At 45.6% G+C, this 22,405-nt stretch overlaps 1 protein-coding gene across 4 annotated transcripts in view; it reads left to right on the forward strand.

Annotated features, from left to right (window-relative positions):
• Nucleotides 1–22,405, forward strand: part of LOC147706526 (alpha-2-macroglobulin-like protein 1) — a 360,239-nt gene that overhangs the window by 197,902 nt on the left and 139,932 nt on the right. For 2 of the 4 annotated variants that reach the window (XM_086932994.1, XM_086932992.1), the window contains exon 18: nucleotides 14,015–14,053. The exons of the other annotated variants lie outside the window; for them this stretch is intronic. In XM_086932994.1, coding sequence (XP_086789120.1) covers nucleotides 14,015–14,053 — 39 coding nt within the window. The remainder of the gene's footprint in view (nucleotides 1–14,014; nucleotides 14,054–22,405) is intronic. 4 annotated transcript variants of the gene reach the window in all.

The raw sequence follows: 22,405 nt of genomic DNA on the forward strand, positions 1-22,405 counted from the left end.
CAAAATGACGTGGTTCACTCGATTCTTGTTAAAAAACGATCCCAGAGTCTCTGGCCAGTGTTCCAGTGCAAAGAGAAGGAAAGGGCGTCAGGGCATTTCCTTGGTCAGCCAAAGATGTGCAAAGGCACACATCTGCATAACAAAGGGCCAAGTAACCAACGTTGCTGAAAGCACCTCCAGGTCGTGAGTGTCAGACATTGGGGGATGGGACCTCCTACAACATAATACACACACCTTGCTACTTTAGCAGACAGAGCTCGAGGCCGGGAGCAAGTAGAAGTAGCTGCGATTCGCTTGAAAGGCTGAAATCGGGACAAGGCTTTTTTGTGCCTCTACTCACTACAAAAACTTATAGAAGTATCGTTCAGTAAATGCTGAGCATCTTTATTCCTATAAAGGCTAGAGCATCCGACATTGGAACTTGGAAATCGGGTTCATGTCCCGGTGTTTGCTCATCCTCCTGTGTTTATGGACAAATTACTTCATCTGTCTGTGCCTTGGAAAAGAGACAGACACGCGCTGCAAAGTCCTTGCATCAATCAAGGTCATGCAACAAAATCGTGAATAGCTAAGGCACCCTCACGATTTAATAAGAGCTAAGCACCCCAGTACAAGTGCATTTGTTGAGCAGAACAGCGTCTTTACCTGCAATGAAGCAGAAGGTTTAACACCAATGCGTCTTTCGTTTTCACAAGAAAAACCTCTTTAAATTCATGATGTGGCTTCTATGCCTTATTTTTCCTTGAACATTTCGAAATTATCACCACCTTCTCTTTTGTGTATTTTTGAGGACGGATGCGTTTCTGAAATTAATCAACATCCTATTTGCAAAAAGCCTCTACTAGTTCAAGCCTCTGCTATTTTAAACAAGCTTTGGTAAATGCATTAGTTTTTGCTCATGTGATTACTAATACATTTTTGGGGGGTTTTATATTTTAGCTTGGTGAGCAGCTGTGCCATATAAGTTACTGAAACTTTGTAAAAGTTGAGACTTCTTTATTGAGAAAGGCAATATTTGCAGCAGTAAAAGCGTTTTCCAGACAGTTATGAATTTGCCGCATTTGCCACATAATCCATGATCAGATGCATAATCTGCAGAATAAAAGAAAAAATATAGTTTCCAGCCCAAACAGTTCAAAAGTTCTGCTGCTGTACCATCTTGTTTGCTGTGGGCTGCGGAGTCAGGTGGTCCTCGCTGGTCCCTGCCACCCCCTCAGCAGCTCCTTGTATTCCCTGTAGTACCATGGTCTTTTCCATAGTTGGAGTTACTGCTGAACCTGGTGCCACTACCAAAAAGTCACTGGAGTCATTAGACTCCAGTAGCTTTAATAATAATATAATTTGCTGGTAATGCCCTCAAAATGTTTTCGCTCAGGGCACATAATTGTCTCTTTAGGATCACCCACAGGATCGCCAGGGTCCACATTAGTGCCAGCTGATCACTCTAGTCCTCTCAAGTTACTTAAAACCATCAAGCAAAGGAAACCCCGGAGTCACTTGTTACATCTGAAATCCTATCCCGCTGTGCAAGGGGCACAGTGGTAAATGATAAGGTCCCGGGACCGGGATTGGCCTCCAGGGTAGTTTGTGTGGACGAGGTGGGTGTCTGCCCCAGTCTTTCAGAGCGGACTGTTCCACATTTCCCCAAGTTTTTTATTCAAAATATTGGGAGAGTAACTACAATACCTTCATTAACAGAGGCCATTGATGAGTGCTCTCTACTATATGTGGCCGAAGATACGGAAAATGTTGAGATACAACCTGATATAAAATCTGCCGAAAAAATGCTGGTATTCACTGTCGATAAATGTAGTCCTTCGAACAACGCTGTGCAATCTCCTGGTCATCTTTCCCTTAAAATGCCCCCACATGTCACAGACTGTAGACTGCAGCCTTGAACCTGGTGACTTGGAGGATTATACAATGCTGGACAATGACATACTGATGTGGGCCAACTTGAAAATGCCAGTCGCTAGGGAGTTGGTACAGAGACTGTCATCAGATACTCACGCTAGTTGCTCCTGTATGCCAACTCTGTACAGTAACACCTCCTCCAGGGTGTCCCGTGTGTATTGATCAGATTTGACAAATCTGAAGGTATCAGAGGTGTCGCCAGATAAAGGGGTACATGATTTTCTGAAAATAATAAACGTAGCAAATAATAGGTGTTCTTGAGGTATTTTATGTTTTAGAGCGGATTCTCTCGTCTAGTTTATCCTTGGAGAAATCCACTAATAATTCTGATCATATACTGGATGTCCTTTCACCAATTTTAATGCGGGTTCAGAAGCTGAATTCTGTCAATCCCAATATAAGTAGGCTAGAAAAGGGCATTGAAGCAAAACCCCATGCATGCCAGACTAAGCTTCGAATCCAGGTTGAGGTTTCCGGATGATAAGGGGGTTTCTTCCACCTCACCATTTAGAGGTAGTTCCATGGTAAGCTCTGCCTCTAAAAAACAATGGACTGGGGATATTTCGAACATCAGTACCGGGGGCAACACAAATGTAACCGTGCCTACGAATCCATTACAGAAGTACCTTATTTTTAAAAAAGGGAGCCCTAACCTGTCCTGCCTGACTGAATTATTAACCGACCCCCTCCATGTCAAACAGCCCATGGATAGTTTAGATGTGGTTCTCCTTGGAGAGGGTGCCCCTTCGAAAGTAAGTAATGGATTAAAAGGTTGGAGGGAGAAGAAGAACAGGATCCGGGATATTCCAAGGCATAAGCCGCAGAAAATTCAGGTTTCCTATGGTAATTGAGGAGTCAAATATTTCAAATCTGCCTCAAAGTAGCAATGATTCTAGACCTACAATCTGACGATGGCAAAAATTTGGGGTGTGAGGATAAATCTCTCCCTACGACTTTGGCAGTTGATCCTTTATGGAAAGAATTAGGCGAGTGGGAAGGGCAGGAAGATAGAGGAATACTCAAATGAGATGAGGGGGGAGTGGGAAACACATGGGAGTGTTTTACAGAACAAATCAACCTGGATGTAGTGCCCGAGGTATCAGGAAATACCAAGATTTAGTGAGTTTAACAGTACAAACGTATGTCACTGTGCCAGGTTTAGGATGGGCCATGGCTAATGTCCCCTCCATCCTTTCTGGCCGGAGTCCCCTTCCAGTATGGATTGATCCCGGCCAAGGGAGGTTCTTGTAAGGGGGTCCCGACCTTGCTTTCCATACAAGGCGTGTTTGGGACTGACCTAAGGTTAGGCAATAATATATGTGCAGGAAATAATTCTGGGCAAGCAACTAAAATTCTCCAGTATTAGGGGTGTCTTTCATAGATTCACATGCCTGAATCATTCCCCGTCGTCGGAGTGGGAGTCCCACGGTACATAAAAAAGCAGTAATATGCTATAATTACATTGGAAAAAACACGAATTCCCAACCAGGAAGTAAAGTAGCCCAAGCTTCCATAGAAAAAACTTCCACCCTCGTGACTATCCTAGTCATTATGTATAGTCCAAAGTCCAGCCAATCAGGCGCCAGCACCCACCAGAACCTTCTCCCCAGAGGTTCAGGCTCTCAGATTTTCTACCGCACGTCGTGTGAAAGGGAGTCTCCCTGAGCTCTGCTCAGTTTTCTCAACTCTAACTTCAATTTGAACTACTTTCAAGGATGTCTTCTAAGAAGTCTCTCTTCAGAGCCTGTGATTGTTGTGGTAAGCTTGAGCTTTTTGAAAAAAGTTCCACACAAAAAGTGTATCTATTGCCTATAACCAGATCATCAGCCCTCTCACTTTAAGATCTGCAGAACCATGCCTCAAAAGACTCTCAGGGATAGAGAGGGTCGTTTACTTCTGTGGTTGAAAAGACTAAAGGATTCTTCTAATCCTGCATCTGAGGTGGGCAGCATTGCCTCTGGTTCAACTGCAGCCTCTAGGAAGAGGCCTGCGCCTGAAGGAATGTCATCACCTAGGGCAAAGGTGACTAAAAAACAACCACCTACTAAGGGACTAAATAAGCCTTCAACATCCAAGGCTGTCCCCACAAGCAAAGGCATGGAGAGCACTTCTGACCTTAAAAAGGGAATTACCATCAAGATTCCTTAGTCATCTGTGAGGAATTTACCACAGTCCTTATCTCCTCAAACGGCGATGTCCACTTCAACCTCCTCGTCGATGAGAGCGACGACTACTGTGACATTGACAGTAACTTTTTCCTCACCTAAACCTCGTATGATTATGTCATCGTCGACGTCGTCTCCAACTATGGTATTTGTCTCTGTGAGGCCTGTACCGTCGACGTCCGTCGTTGACGCCTCGTCGTCAACTCCTCTGAAGGCTCTACCGCCGACGAAAAAGAAATCGTCGACAAGCTCGTCGACGGGCTCCACACCGTCTACGAAGGTAACACCGTCGACGAAGATTGATCCGTCGACGAAGGTAACACCGTCGATGAAGGTAACACCGTCGATGAAGAGTGTCCCGTTGACAAAGAGTGTCCCGTTGACGAAGAGTGTCCCGTCGACGAAGAGTGTCCCGTCGACGAAGAGTGTCCCGTCGACGAAGAGTGTCCCGTCGACGAAGAGTGTCCCGTCGACGAAGAGTGTCCCGTCGACGAAGAGTGTCCCATCGACGAAGAGTGTCCCATCGACGAAGAGTGTCCCGTCGACGAAACAGGAACCGTCGACGAAGCATGCCTCGTCGACAACAAAACCATTGGAAGGGAATCCTCCGTCGACGCCTCAATTATCATCATGCACGGCACTACAGGTTTGGTCTCCGTCGACAGTGTTTCTAACACCACAACAAGCATCGGGGCAAATGCGTGAAACAGCAATGCAGTTTTCACCTCTTCGTATTTCACCTCAAAAGGTGTCTTCTGAAGTGCCAGACCAACTTTTGGACACTGAAAGTGAGGATGAGATGGTCCAGAATACATTTGGACAAGCAACTAGCCCATCGGAGTTGCATATCAAACTTCAAGAAGAAGAATATGATGCTTCTCAATCTCCTGTTCATATATCGACAGCAGTGGAAGATAACCCTGTTGCTCAAGTGCCTATGGCTTTGCTATCCAACTTACAATATATGTTGGACGATTACTATAGGAGGTTCCCACCATCAGAGTCAGCAGGTTCTGGGCCGACAACTCCAACTTCTGAAGCACCTCCACCCGTGCTTCCACCGGTGCGTCCGTCTTCACAATCACAACCTACTCAAGAAGGAGCTCCGCAGTCTTCGGAGGATGAAGACCAAAGGGAAGAAGGAGAAATGGAAGATTTGTCGGAGTGATATGACTATCAAGTACAATCTCCTTCTACATCTCCTCAGACTACGTCGGCCTCCCCTCCGGTGGATGTGGCTAGTTTTCACTTACTAATGGAGCGTGCAACCAAACGCTTTCTTATACAGATGGAACAGACGGAGCTAGATTGTTTCTTGTACGATTTCAAGGATCAGCCCAGACGACAGATAAAAACAATACCCATCATTGATTTCATCTGGCAAGAAGGGATCAAGGTAATGTCAACGCTGGCCTCCATTCCTCCGGTCTTGCCACGCATAGATAAAAAGTATAAAGCCCCTGAAAAATCGCCTGCATGTCTGATCGGACATCCAAAACTTGACTCAGTAATTGTCCAGGCTGCCCAGAAGATGGCCAGAAATCCATCCTCTGCAGTTACGGCACCACCGGACAGGGATGGCAGACGCCTAGACTCAATCGGAAAGCGTGTTTCCACCATGGCTGCAACAACTGTTCGTGCTGCCAATGCATTGGCCATTATGGGGCGGTACGACCGCCAAATGTGGTCTGACATCGCACCATTTATCGATCTCCTCCCTGAGCAATCCAAAGCTGAAGCACTTCAAATTCTTCAAGAAGGCCAAAGAATCACTGAAGAGATTATCGATTCAGCTATAGATGTCGCATCTACAGGATTTTGACAGTTAGCAGGAGCTGCTGTCCTGCGCAGACAGGGGTGGTTACATTCAACTTCTTTCAGGCAAGAAGTCCAAAACAGAGTTTTAGACATGCCATTCGATGGCGAATATTTATTTAGACCCAAAGTAGAGGAAGCATTACAAACAATTAAAAAGGATACTGAAACAGCAAAATCCTTGGGCACCCTGCAATTCCACAAGCCGCCCTTTCGAGAACCAAGAGGACGAGGGACGTCCTCCAATAGGGGTGGATACCAACAACAATCCACATACAGACAAAGTAACCAGCGCTATCAGACACAGCGCTACCAGTCTTATGGGCAGAAAAGATCAACCTACACCCAAAACAGGGGTAAGATAAACTACCGCGGCAAAGACAAGCGCCAATGAGTCTTTTCACCTGCCACCACCAATTCTCCAACCTCAAAAAAAACTTGGCAGAAGAATATCGAAATTTTACTCCAACTGTCAGTTAATAACAACAGACAAATGGGTCCTGGATATTGTGGCCAGGGGCCATGCCCTAGAATTCAAAAAATTCCCTCCAAATATTCTGCCAAAAGGACCGCCTCCAGCTCACCTGAAAGAGCTGTTTGCCCAAATCAAGGTGATGATACAAAAAGGAGCGATCGAGAGCGTTCTGCAGAAGATGAGAGGAATGGGATTTTACTCCAGGTTCTTCCTGGGAAAGAAGAAGAACGGGGAGTGGCGCCCGATCCTCGATCTTCGCGCTCTGAACAAATATCTAAAGAAATTGACATTCCGGATGTTGTTGCTTCAGGAAATATTACATCTTCTAGCAGCAGGAGATTGCATGGTCACCTTAGATCTCCAGGATGCATATTTCCACATCCCCATTCTTCCTCGCCACAGGAAATTCCTTCGCTTCAGGGTGGCTGGCAGGGACTACCAATTCAGGGTCCTTCCCTTTGGTTTACGGTCAGCCCCAAGAGTATTTACGAAAGTTTTAGCTCCAGTGGCTGCGCACCTCCGGCTGGAGGGAATACAAATTTTCCCATACCTAGAAGACTGCCTTATAAAGGCCAGTTCTCACGAAACCGCTCATCAACACCTACAACAGTGTCTGCACCTATTTTAGTCTCAAGGCCTGACAATCAACTTCAGCAAATCTCAAATGCAATCATCTCAAAGAAGGGCCTTCTTAGGAGCGACTCTAGACACTCATTAACTCAGAGCTTTCGTCTCAAAAGAGAGACAGATAAAAATAAGTTGGCTAGCACAAGATCTGATGCAAAGAAAGTCAGCTTCAGTCCGACTGTACAAGTCTTTTCTAGGGATGGCATCGGCTTGTATTCCATTACTTCCAAATTGCCGGCTCCGAATGAGGCCGCTTCAGGAGGAACTGACCTTACAGTGGCAACAGGTTTCGGGCACTTTCGAGGACCTCATTCAAATCACACCACTCATGAAGAAGTCTCTTCTCTGGTGGACACAGATGAGTCATCTGAGGCAGGGGTGCACGTTCCTTCAAGAAGCACCGAGTCTAACCATCACTACAGATGCGTCCCTCGAGGGCTGGGGGGCACATCTACAAGGCCTCACGATCAGCGGCAAATGGACTGCGCAGCAAAAACGGTGGCACATCAACCGTTTAGAACCGAGAGCCATTTTTCTTGCACTCAAGGCGTTTTGTGCCATCATTCAGGATGCCAATGTGTTGATACGAACAGACAACACAACAAGCATGCACTACGTCAACAAGGAGGGAGGAACACAATCTCTTCTCCTGTCTCAAGAGGCGCAGGATTTATGGACATGGGCTCTTCATCACAATGTAAATCTGCAAGCAGTGCATGTTCCAGGGACAGAAAACATCCTCGCGGACGCGCTCAGCAGAACAACGGTCACCACCCACGAATGGGAGCTTCACCAGGAGACAGTGGAACACATATTTCATCAGTGGGGTTGGCCAGACCTAGATCTATTTGCGACAAGGACCAACAGCAAATGCCAAAGCTTCGCAAGCTGGCATCCCCACAAGAACTCTCTGGGGAATGCGTTCTCCATCAATTGGTCTCTGACGTTTGCGTACGCTTACCCACCGATTCCACTAGTCCCCAAGGTTCTGCGGAAGATGAAGAAGGAACCTTGCTGACTCATCCTGATTGCGCCCAGATGGCAGCGCCAATATTGGTTTACAAAGCTCCTCCTACTATCAGAGTGCAAGCCAATTCAGTTACATCCAGTTCCGAACTTGCTCAGCATTCAGGAAGGACAAGTCTTCCATCCGGACCCAGCATCTCTGAGATTAGCAGCCTGGCTCCTGAACACCGTGAGTTCGCACACCTAAACATCCCGGAGGACTGTAAAGAGGTGTGGGCCAAGGCTAGAGCGCCTGCTACATCAAGACATACAGTCTGAAATGGATGCGCTTCTGATTTCTGGTGCCGTTCAGCAGGGGTTCACCCTTTTTCAGCAAAACCTGAGGAAATTCTTCCTTTTGTCCTGCAGTTAGCACGAACAGGTCTGTCTCATGCTACTTTAAAGGTGTTTTTGGCTGCAATATCCAGATATCGACAAGATGGGACCAATTCTCTGTACTCAGCAAGGATTATCCAACAATTCTTCAGAGGCCTCTTTAGAATGTTCCCTCCTGTACGCCGTCCGCCTCCTTCGTGGCATCTAAATGTGGTCCTAGCTCAACTCATGCATCACCCATTCGAGCCCATCCACAAGGCCGACTTAAAGTACCTTTCATGGAAAGTATCACTGCTCTTGGCTTTAACATCCTCCAGGAGGGTTAGTGATATCCAAGCTTTCACGGTGCACCATCCTTTCCTGCAATTCACAAGTGACTCTGTGATACTTCGCACAAATCCAAAATACATTCCGAAAGTACCTTCGGATTTCCATCTCAACGAACCTATTGTTCTTAAGTCGTTCTTTCCAGACCCGCAAACACCTGCGGAAAGAGCGTTACACTCGCTTGACATTAAAAGATGTCTTAAATTCTACCTACAAAGGACATCTACTCTACGCACTTCTGACCAGTTGTTCATTACCTACGGTGCGATTCGTACTATTTCAAGATGGATCTCTGCTGCCATTGCCTTTTGCCATGCACAGGCTGGGAGACCTTTACTGTCAGCGCCCAGAGCGCACTCTACAAGAGCGGTCTCTTCATCTACGGCCTTATTTGCTGGAGTCCTTCTTCAGCAGATCTGCAAAGCTGCTACTTGGGCTAGTCGCCATACCTTTACCAGACATTACTGTCTAGAATCGATCAGCGAGGCTGATACTTCTGTGGGTCGAGCTGTTCTACGGAATCTGTTTCACTAAGGTGAACCTCTGTTTCCCACCTCCTTGTTTCTGCTGTCAGACGCTTCTTATGTTCTGTTCACACATATTTCCATGATTGCATTATGTTATGCTTAATACGATATATGTATTTTCACTTTGCATTGTTATATGCGTTACTTGCTGACAAGCTTGGCTTCATTAGCGTCTGCCCAGCAAGGATATGTACTGCTAGCTACTCTGATTCAGGCATGTGAATCTATGAAAGACACCCCTAATACTGGAGAAGAACAATAGTTACTTACCTGTAATCTGTGATTCTCCAGTATTGGTGTCTTTCATAGATTCACATGCAACCCGCCCACCTCCCCTCAGAGGCTTTTAGGCTATAAGGGTTCTACCTACACTCCTGCGAGAAAATCTGAGAGCCTGAGCCTCTGGGGAGAAGGTTCTGGTGGGTGCTGGCGCCTGATTGGCTGGACTTTGGACTATACATAATGACTAGGATAGTCACGAGGGTGGAAGTTTTTTCTATGGTAGCTTGGGCTACTTTACTTCCTGGTTGGGAATTAGTGTTTTTTTCAATGTAATTATAGCATATTACTGCTTTTTTATGTACTGTGGGACTCCCACTCCGACGACGGGGAATGATTCAGGCATGTGAATCTATGAAAGACACCAATACTGGAGAACCACAGATTACAGGTAAGTAACTATTGTTCTTCTGATCTTTGCTCCCTGGTTTGATACAGAAACAGCTCTTACAAACAGAAGCTCTCTGCTGCAGTAGCTACTGCAGTTGCTATCAGATATATAGGACTTAAACTTAGTAATAAGTAAAGATATTGAGCTGATTTTAGTAGTGGTCCCCCAAATTCTTGTGTCACATTTAGTTTAGGGATAATTGCAATGCTAGTGCTGGCTAACGTTGATTATTTTAGGAAAAGAGGGATAGATGCACTTCCATATGTGGACTATTTCGTGGCTCCTCCCAAATCCCACAGGAAAGATTGCCAGGAGGTAGGTAGTACACATTCCAATATAAGGGGTGTCATAAATCCGAAAGATATCAAAATTTCGGTGGGTAGCTCCTCAGAAAAAAGAGAGATTAATATTATAGGACCTGAGATTCAAAGAGCCCGAAAGACATAGGAGATGAAGAAATGGCCCAGTGGATTTTTGCCTACTCTGCGTGGAGAACGTGGAGTGTAGGCAAAACTCCTACTCTGCAGTGGAGAAGAGTTCTGAGCCCTAGGCCCCACCTTTAGCTCCTGGCCTCCACCCCCCCCCACATAAATATTTTAAAAGTTTAAAGTTTTTTTTTAAATAAGATTTTTTTAAATACACTTACCTTTATATGTGGCATCTCCGGGCTGCCCTCCTCCTCCTTGCCGTGGTCTCTGCAAACCCCTACGCCATACGTACATCAAGCGCAGTCCTACCACAATGTACGTATGACGTAGGGGTTGGCAGAAACCATAGCGAGGAGGAGGAGGGCAGCCTGGAGATGCCGTGTATAAAGGTAAGTGTATTTAAAAAAAATCTTATTTAAAAAAAAAAAACTTTAATTAGGGGGGCTGGAGGCACGGAGCGGGGTTCCACTGAGTTTTTGCCCGACTCCATTGAACTCAGAGTAGAGGTACTATACCAGCTCTGCCCGGGCTTAGTCAGAATGCATCCCCTTTTTAGGTCTCGCCTGGAAATCGCATCCGAAGGATGCGTCCAGGCTGGAGACTTATAGCGAGCTGACACGGGGGAATGACGGACAAAAAACTGTCACGCGCTTTTCCCCGGCTGGATTCAGCTGCTTGCACGCGCACCAACATTCACGTATGCGCACATCACAGCCACACGCATACACAGCACTCACGCATGCGCACATACACACGCATACACAGGCACACCCCCGTCGCCGCCGCCGCACCTACACGCATACACAGAGACCCCTCCACACACACCAGCCCCTCTCCTCCCGGCTCCACTCACCGGTGTCTGGCGGGCGCTCCCCGGGTCTCCAGGCTCCTTCCCTTCCTCGGCAGCTGCAGGCTCTCAACATTCACACATGCGCACATCACAGCCACACGCATACACAGCACTCACGCATGCGCACATACACACGCATACACAGGCACGTCGCCGCCGCCGCACCTACACGCATACACAGAGACCCCTCCACACACACCAGCCCCTCTCCTCCCGGCTCCACTCACCGGTGTCTGGCGGGCGCTCCCCGGGTCTCCAGGCTCCTTCCCTTCCTCGGCAGCTGCAGGCTCTCAACATTCACACATGCGCACATCACAGCCACACGCATACACAGCACTCACGCATGCGCACATACACACGCATACACAGGCACACCCCCCGTCGCCGCACCTACACGCATACACAGAGACCCCTCCACACACACCAGCCCCTCTCCTCCCGGCTCCACTCACCGGTGTCTGGCGGGCGCTCCCCGGGTCTCCAGGCACCTTCCCTTCCTCCGCAGCTGCAGGCTCTCCCCACATCACGGGGGCCCGCTGCTAGACAGAAGGCTTCTCTGTGGCCGGGCGGTGGTAGCGCTCGGCGGGGCTCTCTCTCCACATGGGAGCCCCGCCTCCTCAGTGCGCCCGCTTCGCCCCGCGGTCTTCACCCGGTCCCCCATCTCGGGACCGGGACTTAAAGGGGAAACAGTATCCAGGGCTCCTTCCTGGTCACGGGAGCCCCGGGGCCGCAATGCTCACGCCACTTCCGGCCGGGCGGTGGTAGCGCTCGGCGGGGCTCTCTCTCCACATGGGAGCCCCGCCTCCTCAGTGCGCCCGCTTCGCCCCGTGGGTCTTCACCCGGTCCCCCATCTCGGGACCGGGACTTAAAGGGAAACAGTATCCAGGGCTCCTTCCTGGTCACGGGAGCCCCGGGGCCGCAATGCTCACGCCACTTCCTGCTGCCGGCTCCTCTTCCTGGTTGCACGTCAGGTCCTGGGCCAGCAGCCAATCAGAGCGCGGCCCGGGAATGACGTCACAGAGGTGTCCCGCAGTACCGCCCCCGGCCTGCCTGACTTCTCAATTACTTTATTCAGGTTATTTTTTTATTTTAACTAACTTTGGCCAAAGCTCTTGTCAGTGTAGGCGCCCACGCCTGCTGACTTTCACCTTCTTAATAGTTAAGGTTCCGCCCGACGCCTCTCACGGGTTCCCTGGAGATGAGTTACGGCAGGCCGCCGCCTGACGTAGGAGGCATGACGTCCTTGAAGGTGGACAATCTTACCTACAGGACGTCGCCCGAAACACTTCGAAGAGTTTTCGAGAAGTATGGACGAGTAGGCGACGTCTATATCCCCCGCGACCAGTGAATGCAGAGTGACAGTAAGTGCAGAGTGACAGTGAGTGCAGAGTGCGTGCAGAATGACAGTGCGTGCAGAATGACAGTGCGTGCAGAATGACAGTGCGTGCAGAGTGACAGTGCGTGCAGAGTGACAGTGCGTGCAGAGTGACAGTGAGTGCAGAGTGCGTGCAGAGTGACAGTGAGTGCAGAGTGCGTGCAGAGTGACAGTGAGTGCAGAGTGAGTGCAGAGTGACAGTGAGTGCAGAGTGACAGTGAGTGCAGAGTGACAGTGAGTGCAGAGTGACAGTGAGTGCAGAGTGACAGTGAGTGCAGAGTGTGTGCAGAATGACAGTGTGTGCAGAGTGACAGTGAGTGCAGAGTGACAGTGAGTGCAGAGTGACAGTGAGTGCAGAGTGACAGTGAGTGCAGAGTGCGTGCAGAAACAGTGAGTGCAGAGTGCGTGCAGAGTCAGAGTGAGTGCAGAGTGACAGTGAGTGCAGAGTGAGTGCAGTGACAGTGAGTGCAGTGACAGTGAGTGCAGAGTGACAGTGAGTGCAGAGTGACAGTGAGTGCAGAGTGACAGTGAGTGCAGAGTGACAGTGATTGCAGAGTGCGTGCAGAGTGACAGTGATTGCAGAGTGCGTGCAGAGTGACAGTGAGTGCAGAGTGAGTGCAGAGTGACAGTGAGTGCAGAGTGAGTGCAGAGTGACAGTGAGTGCAGAGTGACAGTGAGTGCAGAGTGACCGTGAGTGCAGAGTGACAGTGAGTGCAGAGTGAGTGCAGAGTGACAGTGAGTGCAGAGTGACAGTGAGTGCAGAGTGACAGTGAGTGCAGAGTGACAGTGAGTGCAGAGTGACAGTGAGTGCAGAGTGAGTGCAGAGTGACAGTGAGTGCAGAGTGACAGTGAGTGCAGAGTGAGTGCAGAGTGACAGTGAGTGCAGAGTGCGTGCAGAGTGACAGTGAGTGCAGAGTGACAGTGAGTGCAGAGTGACAGTGAGTGCAGAGTGACAGTGAGTGCAGAGTGACAGTGAGTACAGTCACTCAGCACCACCACATTATCACTCAGAACCACCACAGTATTAAAAAAAATTAAAAGCCATTGTTATTTGTAATATCAATACATCTAAGTCACGTAAATACAAATGTTGCATTACAAATGCTATAGGTGTCACATTTGCGAAAGTTATAACTATTGGCATTGTAAATGACAAAGCTATTAATTTAGCTATTTTCAAAACCAACACATAAATGAACATTTGGTGAATTTCCATTAAAATATTTGACTTTTTTACTAAGATATTATTATACTGTTTTATGCAAACAAAATTTAGATACTGCATAAATAACTTTAATAAAACATATTTTATATGTAGCTTTTTATGTAAAAAAAAACTATAGCATAAAGCAAAAAACAATTGCCATTTACAATGCTAATAGCTCAAACTTAAATAATGCGAGACCTATTGCATTGCAAATGCTTGTTTAGTAAATGTATACATTCCGCCTGGGAGGGCAACTGACTCCCTGGTTGAATCTATTTTTTTCTTTTTTGCAGAAGACAAGTATTTCCGAAGACTGCACTATGATATTGATGGTGGGTGATTTTAATGCTAAAGTTTCTAACTGCTTCTCTATGGCCTTTTTTAACCCTGAGTTGGAGGATGTGTGGTCCATTCCATAATCTTTATTGCCTGGCCTTATTACATTTTGCATAATCCAAGAACATGTGATTTTGTGATATTGAATGGCAGATTCCTAGATGATTCTCCTGCCTCCTTTACTTTTCAAGGTCCGCATGGGCACTCATTGATTGACTATATTATGGTTCCCTATCAACTCTTTGCTAAATGTACGAAATTTAAGGTACTGCTAACAAACATGAGCGATGATAGAGTTCTGTCAGTGGATGTCAACAAGGAACTTGAGGTGCTGGAACCTTGGAATCGAGGGGATGATAGCATTTTATATAACAGAACTGATGGGTCTACATTTTCGTCTAATAAATATCTCCCATGTCTTAGGAGGATAGTTGAAAGCGTGTATCCTGGATCTAGTCAGGAAAATCACATCTCTAGGTTTGAGAAGATACTGGCCCTAATTAGATCGTGTGGAAGCGAAAAGCAAGTTGGCAGCTCCAATCGTGTAGTGGCTTCATTATGGGAGGTTAAAAAACTAAATAGCTAGATCAATGCCCCAATAAGGGTACAACCTAAGCAGTCTTCTATGTCCAGACATAGGGAAATTAATAGATTAAAACAGGCAAGAAAAAGAAAATTGGCATTGGAGCATGGAAGGGTGGAAAATGAGAATTGGATAAAATTAAGGGAGTTTGCACAGTTCGGTGATGCGTGTAAATATTGGGCTTTAACTGCAGAATTTTGCGATGACAGAACAAAAGCAAAACCCATTTTAATATCTGATTAAGAAGAAAGCCAACATTCATATCTCAGCTATGTGCATTAAATCCCTTGGCTTGGTGAAATCCAGATTTTGCCTTTGATTCCTTGATGGGTAGCGATTATGGGCCCCTTCTCGTGTAATGAAACAGAGGGTTTTATTAAAGGGGCAAGGTATTCAGGTGCGATGGGCCCTGATGACGTACCAATTGCTATAATTAAACAGGACGGCGCTGCATGGGCACAATTTTTGTGTCTGGTATTTTCTTACCGTTATGCACATGGGACTATTCCATTACATAAAAAGAGACCAAAAAAATCCCCTGCTGGCTTTAAGCAGATCACACTATTGGATGCAACCAGAAAGTTGTTTGCCAAGAGCATACTCCTCCTCCTTCAAGACTCGACCTTTGGAAACGTTTTTTTCCCTGCAGAGCAAGCTGGATTCCACAAACACAGTGGTAAGCTGGGTTCCACAAACACAGTGGTACCCCAGACAATATTGCTGCTCTGCAAACTTTAATTTAAAAATACCCAATGAACAAGGGTATGCCTTTATATGTGGCTTTTATAGATTTCTCCATGGCTTTCGACCGGGCCGACCAGGGAAAACTATGGAGAACATTGACGGCTATGGGGATTCTCATGCACCTGCTAGATTAGTCATCGCATTGCACTCCTCCACTTGGACTCAGATGCTGATGGGTGGAACCCAGGGTTTGTCAAGTAAAATAGACTCACAATGGGCTGAAGCAAGGCTGTCTACTGCCTCCCCTTCTCTTTTCTCTTTACATTATTGATTTGCTGAGTAGGGTAGGGCTTTGCAAAGGGGACCCCCACAATTAGGAACTATGAAGCTGAGTTGCCTGCTATTAGCTGACTACGCCATTCGGCTAGACCTAAATCCAATCAGACTTCAAAGGCGACTCCCTGAGTTAGCATTTTATTCAGAGGACTACTTTTTAAAAATAAATATTTCAAAAAACAAAATTATGTTTTTTAGATATAGGGGATGCCAAGTCAGGAAAAATTTGCACTGGTACTCACGGAAAGACAAACTTGTTGTCATATTTAGGGAGCATTTTCACAAGCAATTGCTCCAGCAGTGATCACATTGACCAATGCAGAGGTAAGGCAATCTCCCAGGCCTCTGCAGTTGGTAGGTTGTATAAATATTGCGAGAATAAACTCTTTGCACATGTCTATCAGTTTATAAAACTAAAATCCCTCCCGTGTTGAGTTATGCTTGTGAAACCGTAGATGAACAGCGGTGGGATACTTTTGAGAAAGCAGAGACGCGTATTTGGTGCCAAATTTGGAATCTGAATCACGCAGTCCCCATAGCGGCGATTCGGCTCAAACTTAGGCTACTTTCCACCAACGTGTTCTCTATGGGTGCGTGCTTAAGATGGAGCAATGCACTTTTGAACAGTGTTGGGAACACTTTACGGGTAGCATTTCAAGAGGACATTTTTCACACCTTGAAGAGAAAAAGCGTTCTCTTTAGGAATTACAAGAACGCCATACATTTGTTTGATTTTGAGAATGGCTGTACAGGCGTTCTTCGTAAAAAAAGTTTTGAAAACTAAAATGTTTTAAATCTATTCACGACGTCTCTTGCAAAAGAGATACTGCACTGTGTGCAGTGCATTCCAACAATAACTTCATAGTGGGGAGTAGTATTTATAAAGAGCCCCAAACCTATGTTATACCGAATCTCCCCCATGGAGTGTGCCGAACAATCTTGTTGCTCTGGCTGAATTTGCTCCTAAGAATTTTAACAGGAGCTTGGGAGGGTTTTCCAAATCGGGAAAAACGTTGTTACCTATGTGGTTTCGGTGTGCAGGACATAAATCATGTCCTATTTGTTTGTCCCCTATTACATTCTTCACAATTTCGGTATCTAAGACCTTTTTTCCTGAAGTATAACTGTGCCACAGCTAAGGAGGCCCGGGACTGTCTTCTGCTCCCCCTCCCCCCAAACCAGTTTGTTTAATTTCTTTTAGCTTTTTTAAACAATTAAAAAATATATTTCAGATCAGACTGTTATAATCATTAGAAAGGTAACGGTATGATTTGTTTCAAATTAACTATGTGAAGGTAGCACTTTAAAGTTTATTTTTTATTTTTAAATCGGTGCTATAGTAGCCCACTTGCACTTTCATCTCTTTGCATGCTGCTACAAATTCTGTCATGTACAATTGAATATCTATTAGCCATGCAAATTGTATCCGTTAGGATTTGAGCATGTAAACAGAATTATCATTATTATGTTCGAGCTTTCACACATTTTTGTCACCCCTTATGCTGTTAGTTACTATGTACTGTATACGGAAATTTTGAGGATTTTGGTATTTGTTATTATTTTCTATCATTCACACTTTTTTGTCACCTTTTTTGCTGATTGTTATTGTGTACTGTTTACTGAAATACAGAACTTTTTATTCTCTTTGCTTTTTAATTAATACCTGTTGAATTAAATGTATTTTAACAAACATTTTTAGCATCCTCGTAATCGCGTACTCAAAGTCGTCTAAGAATCAAATGGTATAATTTGCTTCGTCCAGCCCTTGTTAGATTGTATTTGAAAGGACTCTGAACTTGATTTAGAGCTCATATTGCACCTCTTCATTTAACATGCAACTATGAATTTTATGAAAATCGAATTTTTGATGCTTTGTAATTTTATCTTGTTTTTAAGTGTTGGTTGAGTTGGCAAATTTGATATATGTTTTTATGTGGAACTGTTTGGAGCTACAAATCATAATAAATGAATTGTAATTGACTGATCTAAGCAAATCAATGTCCTTGACTAAGAAGGACGAACAGCAGCGTTAAGCTCAAACTTAGTACTGAGACAATTAACCTTCAGAAAGTGCTACTTTTAAACACACTTTTTCTTAGCTCTGGAGAGGATGAAGTTAATGTACCCCTAGCCATTTAGGGTGTTGGACTGTGCAGATGTAACAGTACTCGGGAAAAGTGGTTAGCAGGGTTCTAATATTTACCCAGCTTGTGTTCAATTGCATAGTCATACTCTTTCAGTCACAACCCCCAACTCTCAATGCGAGAGAGCATCTTGACTTTTGGGTTTCAAAAATAGTGAGCAGCGTTTGGTGGTGTGTAATGATAGTGGAATGTTTTCCGTATAGAATTTATTTATTTATTTATTGAACTTGTATTGCGCACAGCTACCCACAGTGGGTTTCCCGGCGCCAGGAAACACATGAAAATGTTAACAGGCCCACACGCCATCCAGAATCTCCTTCTCTGGCTGAGAATAGGTCGCAATGTTTCAAACAGGCTTTAACTGGCCTAGGCTACAATGTGACTCTGAGCATTCAGATGCCCATTATGTTGAGCAAGAATTGGCCCAAGCCCACCCAGGCTTGCATCTGTGATCTCAGGGCCCGATTCACAGAACTAACTTAAGACAAAATCCTAAACTTACTACTTTTGGTATTCACAGAAGTTAGGATTTTGTCTTAAGTTTGTCTTAAGACAAACTTAAGACAGACTTAAGACAAACTTAAGACAAAATCCTAACTTCTGTGAATACCAAAAGTAGTAAGTTTAGGATTTTGTCTTAAGTTAGTTCTGTGAATCGGGCCCTCGGTATGTAACTTGAGGTCAAAATAGACCATCTTGGTTGCATTCTCAATCAGATGTTTAATTTTTTTCACATTTTTATCACATTCAGCAGACCTCTGGAAAGGGGCATCTCATTTCGTCAAGTGTCTTAATGAGGCACTCACAGAAGCAAAGTCACAAATGTATATTGGGCAATAACTGTCCATGCGTAAGAAGGATCGCAGCATAGTGACATCTTGTGGGGGGCAAGTAGCTGACAGTGCTTGCACTTCATCTGGGTCAGGAGTCATTACCCCATCAGAGAATATGGGCCTAAAGACTAAGTTTTATCTTGTGAAACTCACACTTTGCTGCATTCAAAGTGAGACCTGCATCAGCAATTAACGGCACACTTGTGTGAGAGCCTTATCATGCTTCTTTTGCATTGACTTAAATACCAGTATGTCATCACTGTAATTAAAAGCATGCATGACAGGTTTAAATATATTCAACATATAACATCCTGAAATATTTTGGCAGCTGACGACTCTCCAAAGCTCATTCTTTTGTGTCTGAACAACCCAAATGAGTCGAAAAAGTAGTGATGTACCTCCAGTTTTTTTCCAACTTTTTTCTTGTTTAGGTCCAGATGGGAGAAGACTATGACACCATTCAGTTTCATGATCGTGTCCGCTATGTGTTAGCAAGGATGTCCTTCTCTCTTGATTGTTTTATCTGCCTGGAGCATATCAACACAGATGCACACAGCACTTCCACTGTCCCTTTTTGGCACCACCACTATAGGCAAAACCCATGGAGGACTACCGGTGGAGCACTCAATGATGTCATGCTTTTACTGCGTTTCTTGCAAGTGAAGAGTGACTATGCGGTGCCGCTGGGTTACCGGGCAAATGTCCTCATTAATGTGAAGTCGCACTTTCATTGTCTTGAGCCTTCCTAGGCCCTGAAACAACAGGAACTAACTCACAACCTCAGATTGATTGTGGAGGCTGTAGTTCAGAGATATCAGTCCCATGTCAGCAGCAGTGGTAAAACTGAGTATGCATTCACTAGACAAAGTCCCTCGAAGAACATGAATTGGCCCTTGCATTGAAACTGCTTTATGTTGCACTGTCACTGTGAATGACCCTTGACTCTGCAATGGTTTAGAAGCAGCCCAAGTGTATACCTTCGTCCCAAAGGAGGCGTGGCAAAGGAGACAAGCTATTAAACTTTTAGATTGGCATTGTTAATTGAAGCACCACTGTCTATAATAATAGTTATGGGGTAACCGTTGACCTTAATTGTTATCTTGGGGAAGTGTCCAAATGAATTTGGTTGTTTCATTTGGTGGTTTGCCTTTGTCATTTGTTCTTTCAGGCAGCCAAACCTACATGTGGCTGTTGTTCCTTGATCGATATCTTCAATGCACATCCAGCTTCTTTATCAGTGTTTGATAATGATGTTGAAGAGCCTCTGTAGGATGAATTTGATGACTATCTTCTTTGTCTGGTTTCTACTTGTCATACCTAATGTTGCTTTTTGGCCTTGTGGGCAAGGCAAAAATTCTTCTGGAACCTTCCGGCATCCACTTTCTCTTCTCACTGTGACGTACATGGTTGCTATTTCACTTTGCACACCGTTATGATGTGGTTTTCTTTCTCACAACCTTTACATGTCTGTCTTATGGCTGGACTTTTGCCTTTAAGATGAAATGAAAACCCACTTCGGAAACACATATTTTTCTTCTTTGGAGACATCAACTTGTGTGCATCTACCATGTGCTTCTGTTCACTTTTCATGAACAACTATGAAGAACTTTTCACCCTTCCAGCATCCATATAAGCAGCTTGTTGGTCCGCACTGTCATCGGCACTTGCAGCCGTTAGTACTGAGCGTCTCTCTCAACATGAATCTTCTGAAAGACAGTCATAATTGACTCCAAGGTTTATGCTTCTTCCTCATTAAATTCATTAAAATTACAGTGTTTGATAAGCACATCAAGTCTCCCAATACATCCATCCATCGTATTACTAGCTTGTTGTCTTGCTTGTTTAAAAATTTACCTTTGATATTCGGCAGCGGATTAAACTTGGCTCCCAACACTTCTTTTATCTGACTGTACAATTGCATTAGGCTGCAAGATGATTGCACCATCAGGATTCAAGCAAGCCGGGCCGAAGAAGGCTGAAATGCCAGAAACCGGTCCCCGGTAGCTTGTCTCCTTTCTGGTGAAGAATTGGCTTGGTAGTTTAGTCTGCCCTGTTCCCATGATGCACTGGGCCAGGGACAGACTGATTTGCATATAGCCAGGTTCTGAGCTGAGATGGTGCAGTGAGATAAATAACGGTGATGGATCAAGCCCTGATCTTTGGACTGGGTAAGAGTGGTCTGCTTAATTCAGACACTCTGTTCATCACCACCCCCTTTTCTGAATCGTTTTTGGCCACTATAGGTGTGGCAGGGTATACTCAGACATGAGTCCCTTTCTCACTGCACCATCAGGATTCAAGCAAGCCGGGCCGAAGAAGGCTGAAATGCCAGAAACCGGTCTCCGGTAGCTTGTCTCCTTTCTGGTGAAGAATTGGCTTGGTAGTTTAGTCTGCCCTGTTCCCATGATGCACTGGGCCAGGGACAGACTGATTTGCATATAGCCAGGTTCTGAGCTGGGATGGTGCAGTGAGATAAATAACGGTGATGGAACAAGCCCTGATCTTTGGACTGGGTAAGAGTGGTCTGCTTAATTCAGACACTCTGTTCATCACCACCCCTTTTTCTGAATCGTTTTTGGCCACTATAGGTGTGGCAGGGTATACTCAGACATGAGTCCCTTTCTCACTGCACCATCAGGATTCAAGCAAGCCGGGCCGAAGAAGGCTGAAATGCCAGAAACCGGTCCCCGGTAGCTTGTCTCCTTTCTGGTGAAGGATTGGCTTGGTAGTTTAGTCTGCCCTGTTCCCATGATGCACTGGGCCAGGGACAGACTGATTTGCATATAGCCAGGTTCTGAGCTGGGATGGTGCAGTGAGATAAATAACGGTGATGGATCAAGCCCTGATCTTTGGACTGGGTAAGAGTGGTCTGCTTAATTCAGACACTCTGTTCATCACCACCCCCTTTTCTGAATCGCAAGATGATTGTCAGCACTTTTTGTACTCTGTCACATGCAAGATTCTTTAAATATTTAATGATTTTCTTATCATCTACTGCCAGGGCATCTATGAAGTCATCGAATGTCTCAATCCATGCAGTTCACCTGGTGCTCTTTCTTGGCAGTGTTTACAGGGGCGGCTCCTCTGCTAAGGCGGAGGAGCGTCACCCCACTGCTTGCAGAGCAGAAAAAAATTAAAATGATAACCTTGTTATTATTATATTTTCTTATTTGCAATGAGACTGGGTTAGAGTGGGGCTGGGTTCATATGGGAAGTAGTGGTTTGCACACTCCAAGTGGGCATGACTATTCGGCCGGCTGTCATGGCCCAGACAAAGAGTCTTGCGCACTTTGCATCTTCCTCACCAGGCTGTAATGCACAGCCTGGTGAGGAACATGCGCAGGCTCCCTGTCTCAGTCACACCAATCGCAATGCTTGTGATTGGCTATGGGGAGCCTGGATGCTCCCTGGTCCGGACCTCACCAAGAAGAGCCCCAACACGACAGAGACCGTGGGCATTTAAAAAGTAAGTGTATTTTAAATGTATTTATTTATTTTTCAAACTTCCCCCACAAATCACCACCCACGTTCCCTGACAGCCTCCACTGAGTGTTGAAAGGCGGTGGTGGTTTTAGAAACAACGCTGCATTACACTTCATTCTCCCTTCTAGAGCCATTTAAAATAGTCACTAGACCACTGGCTTTCATTTCACTGGATGCCAGGGTCTGCTGTCCACACAAGTTTCTCACCCAGGCCTGGGTTGTCGCACCTAATTCGAGGTCATGTGAAACTTCCTTTATTCATGCTAGTATGTAAGTTTCACTTTT

Source organism: Lissotriton vulgaris, chromosome 7, assembly GCF_964263255.1.
Source record: "Lissotriton vulgaris chromosome 7, aLisVul1.2, whole genome shotgun sequence".
In the NCBI taxonomy this organism is placed as follows: domain Eukaryota; kingdom Metazoa; phylum Chordata; class Amphibia; order Caudata; family Salamandridae; genus Lissotriton; species Lissotriton vulgaris.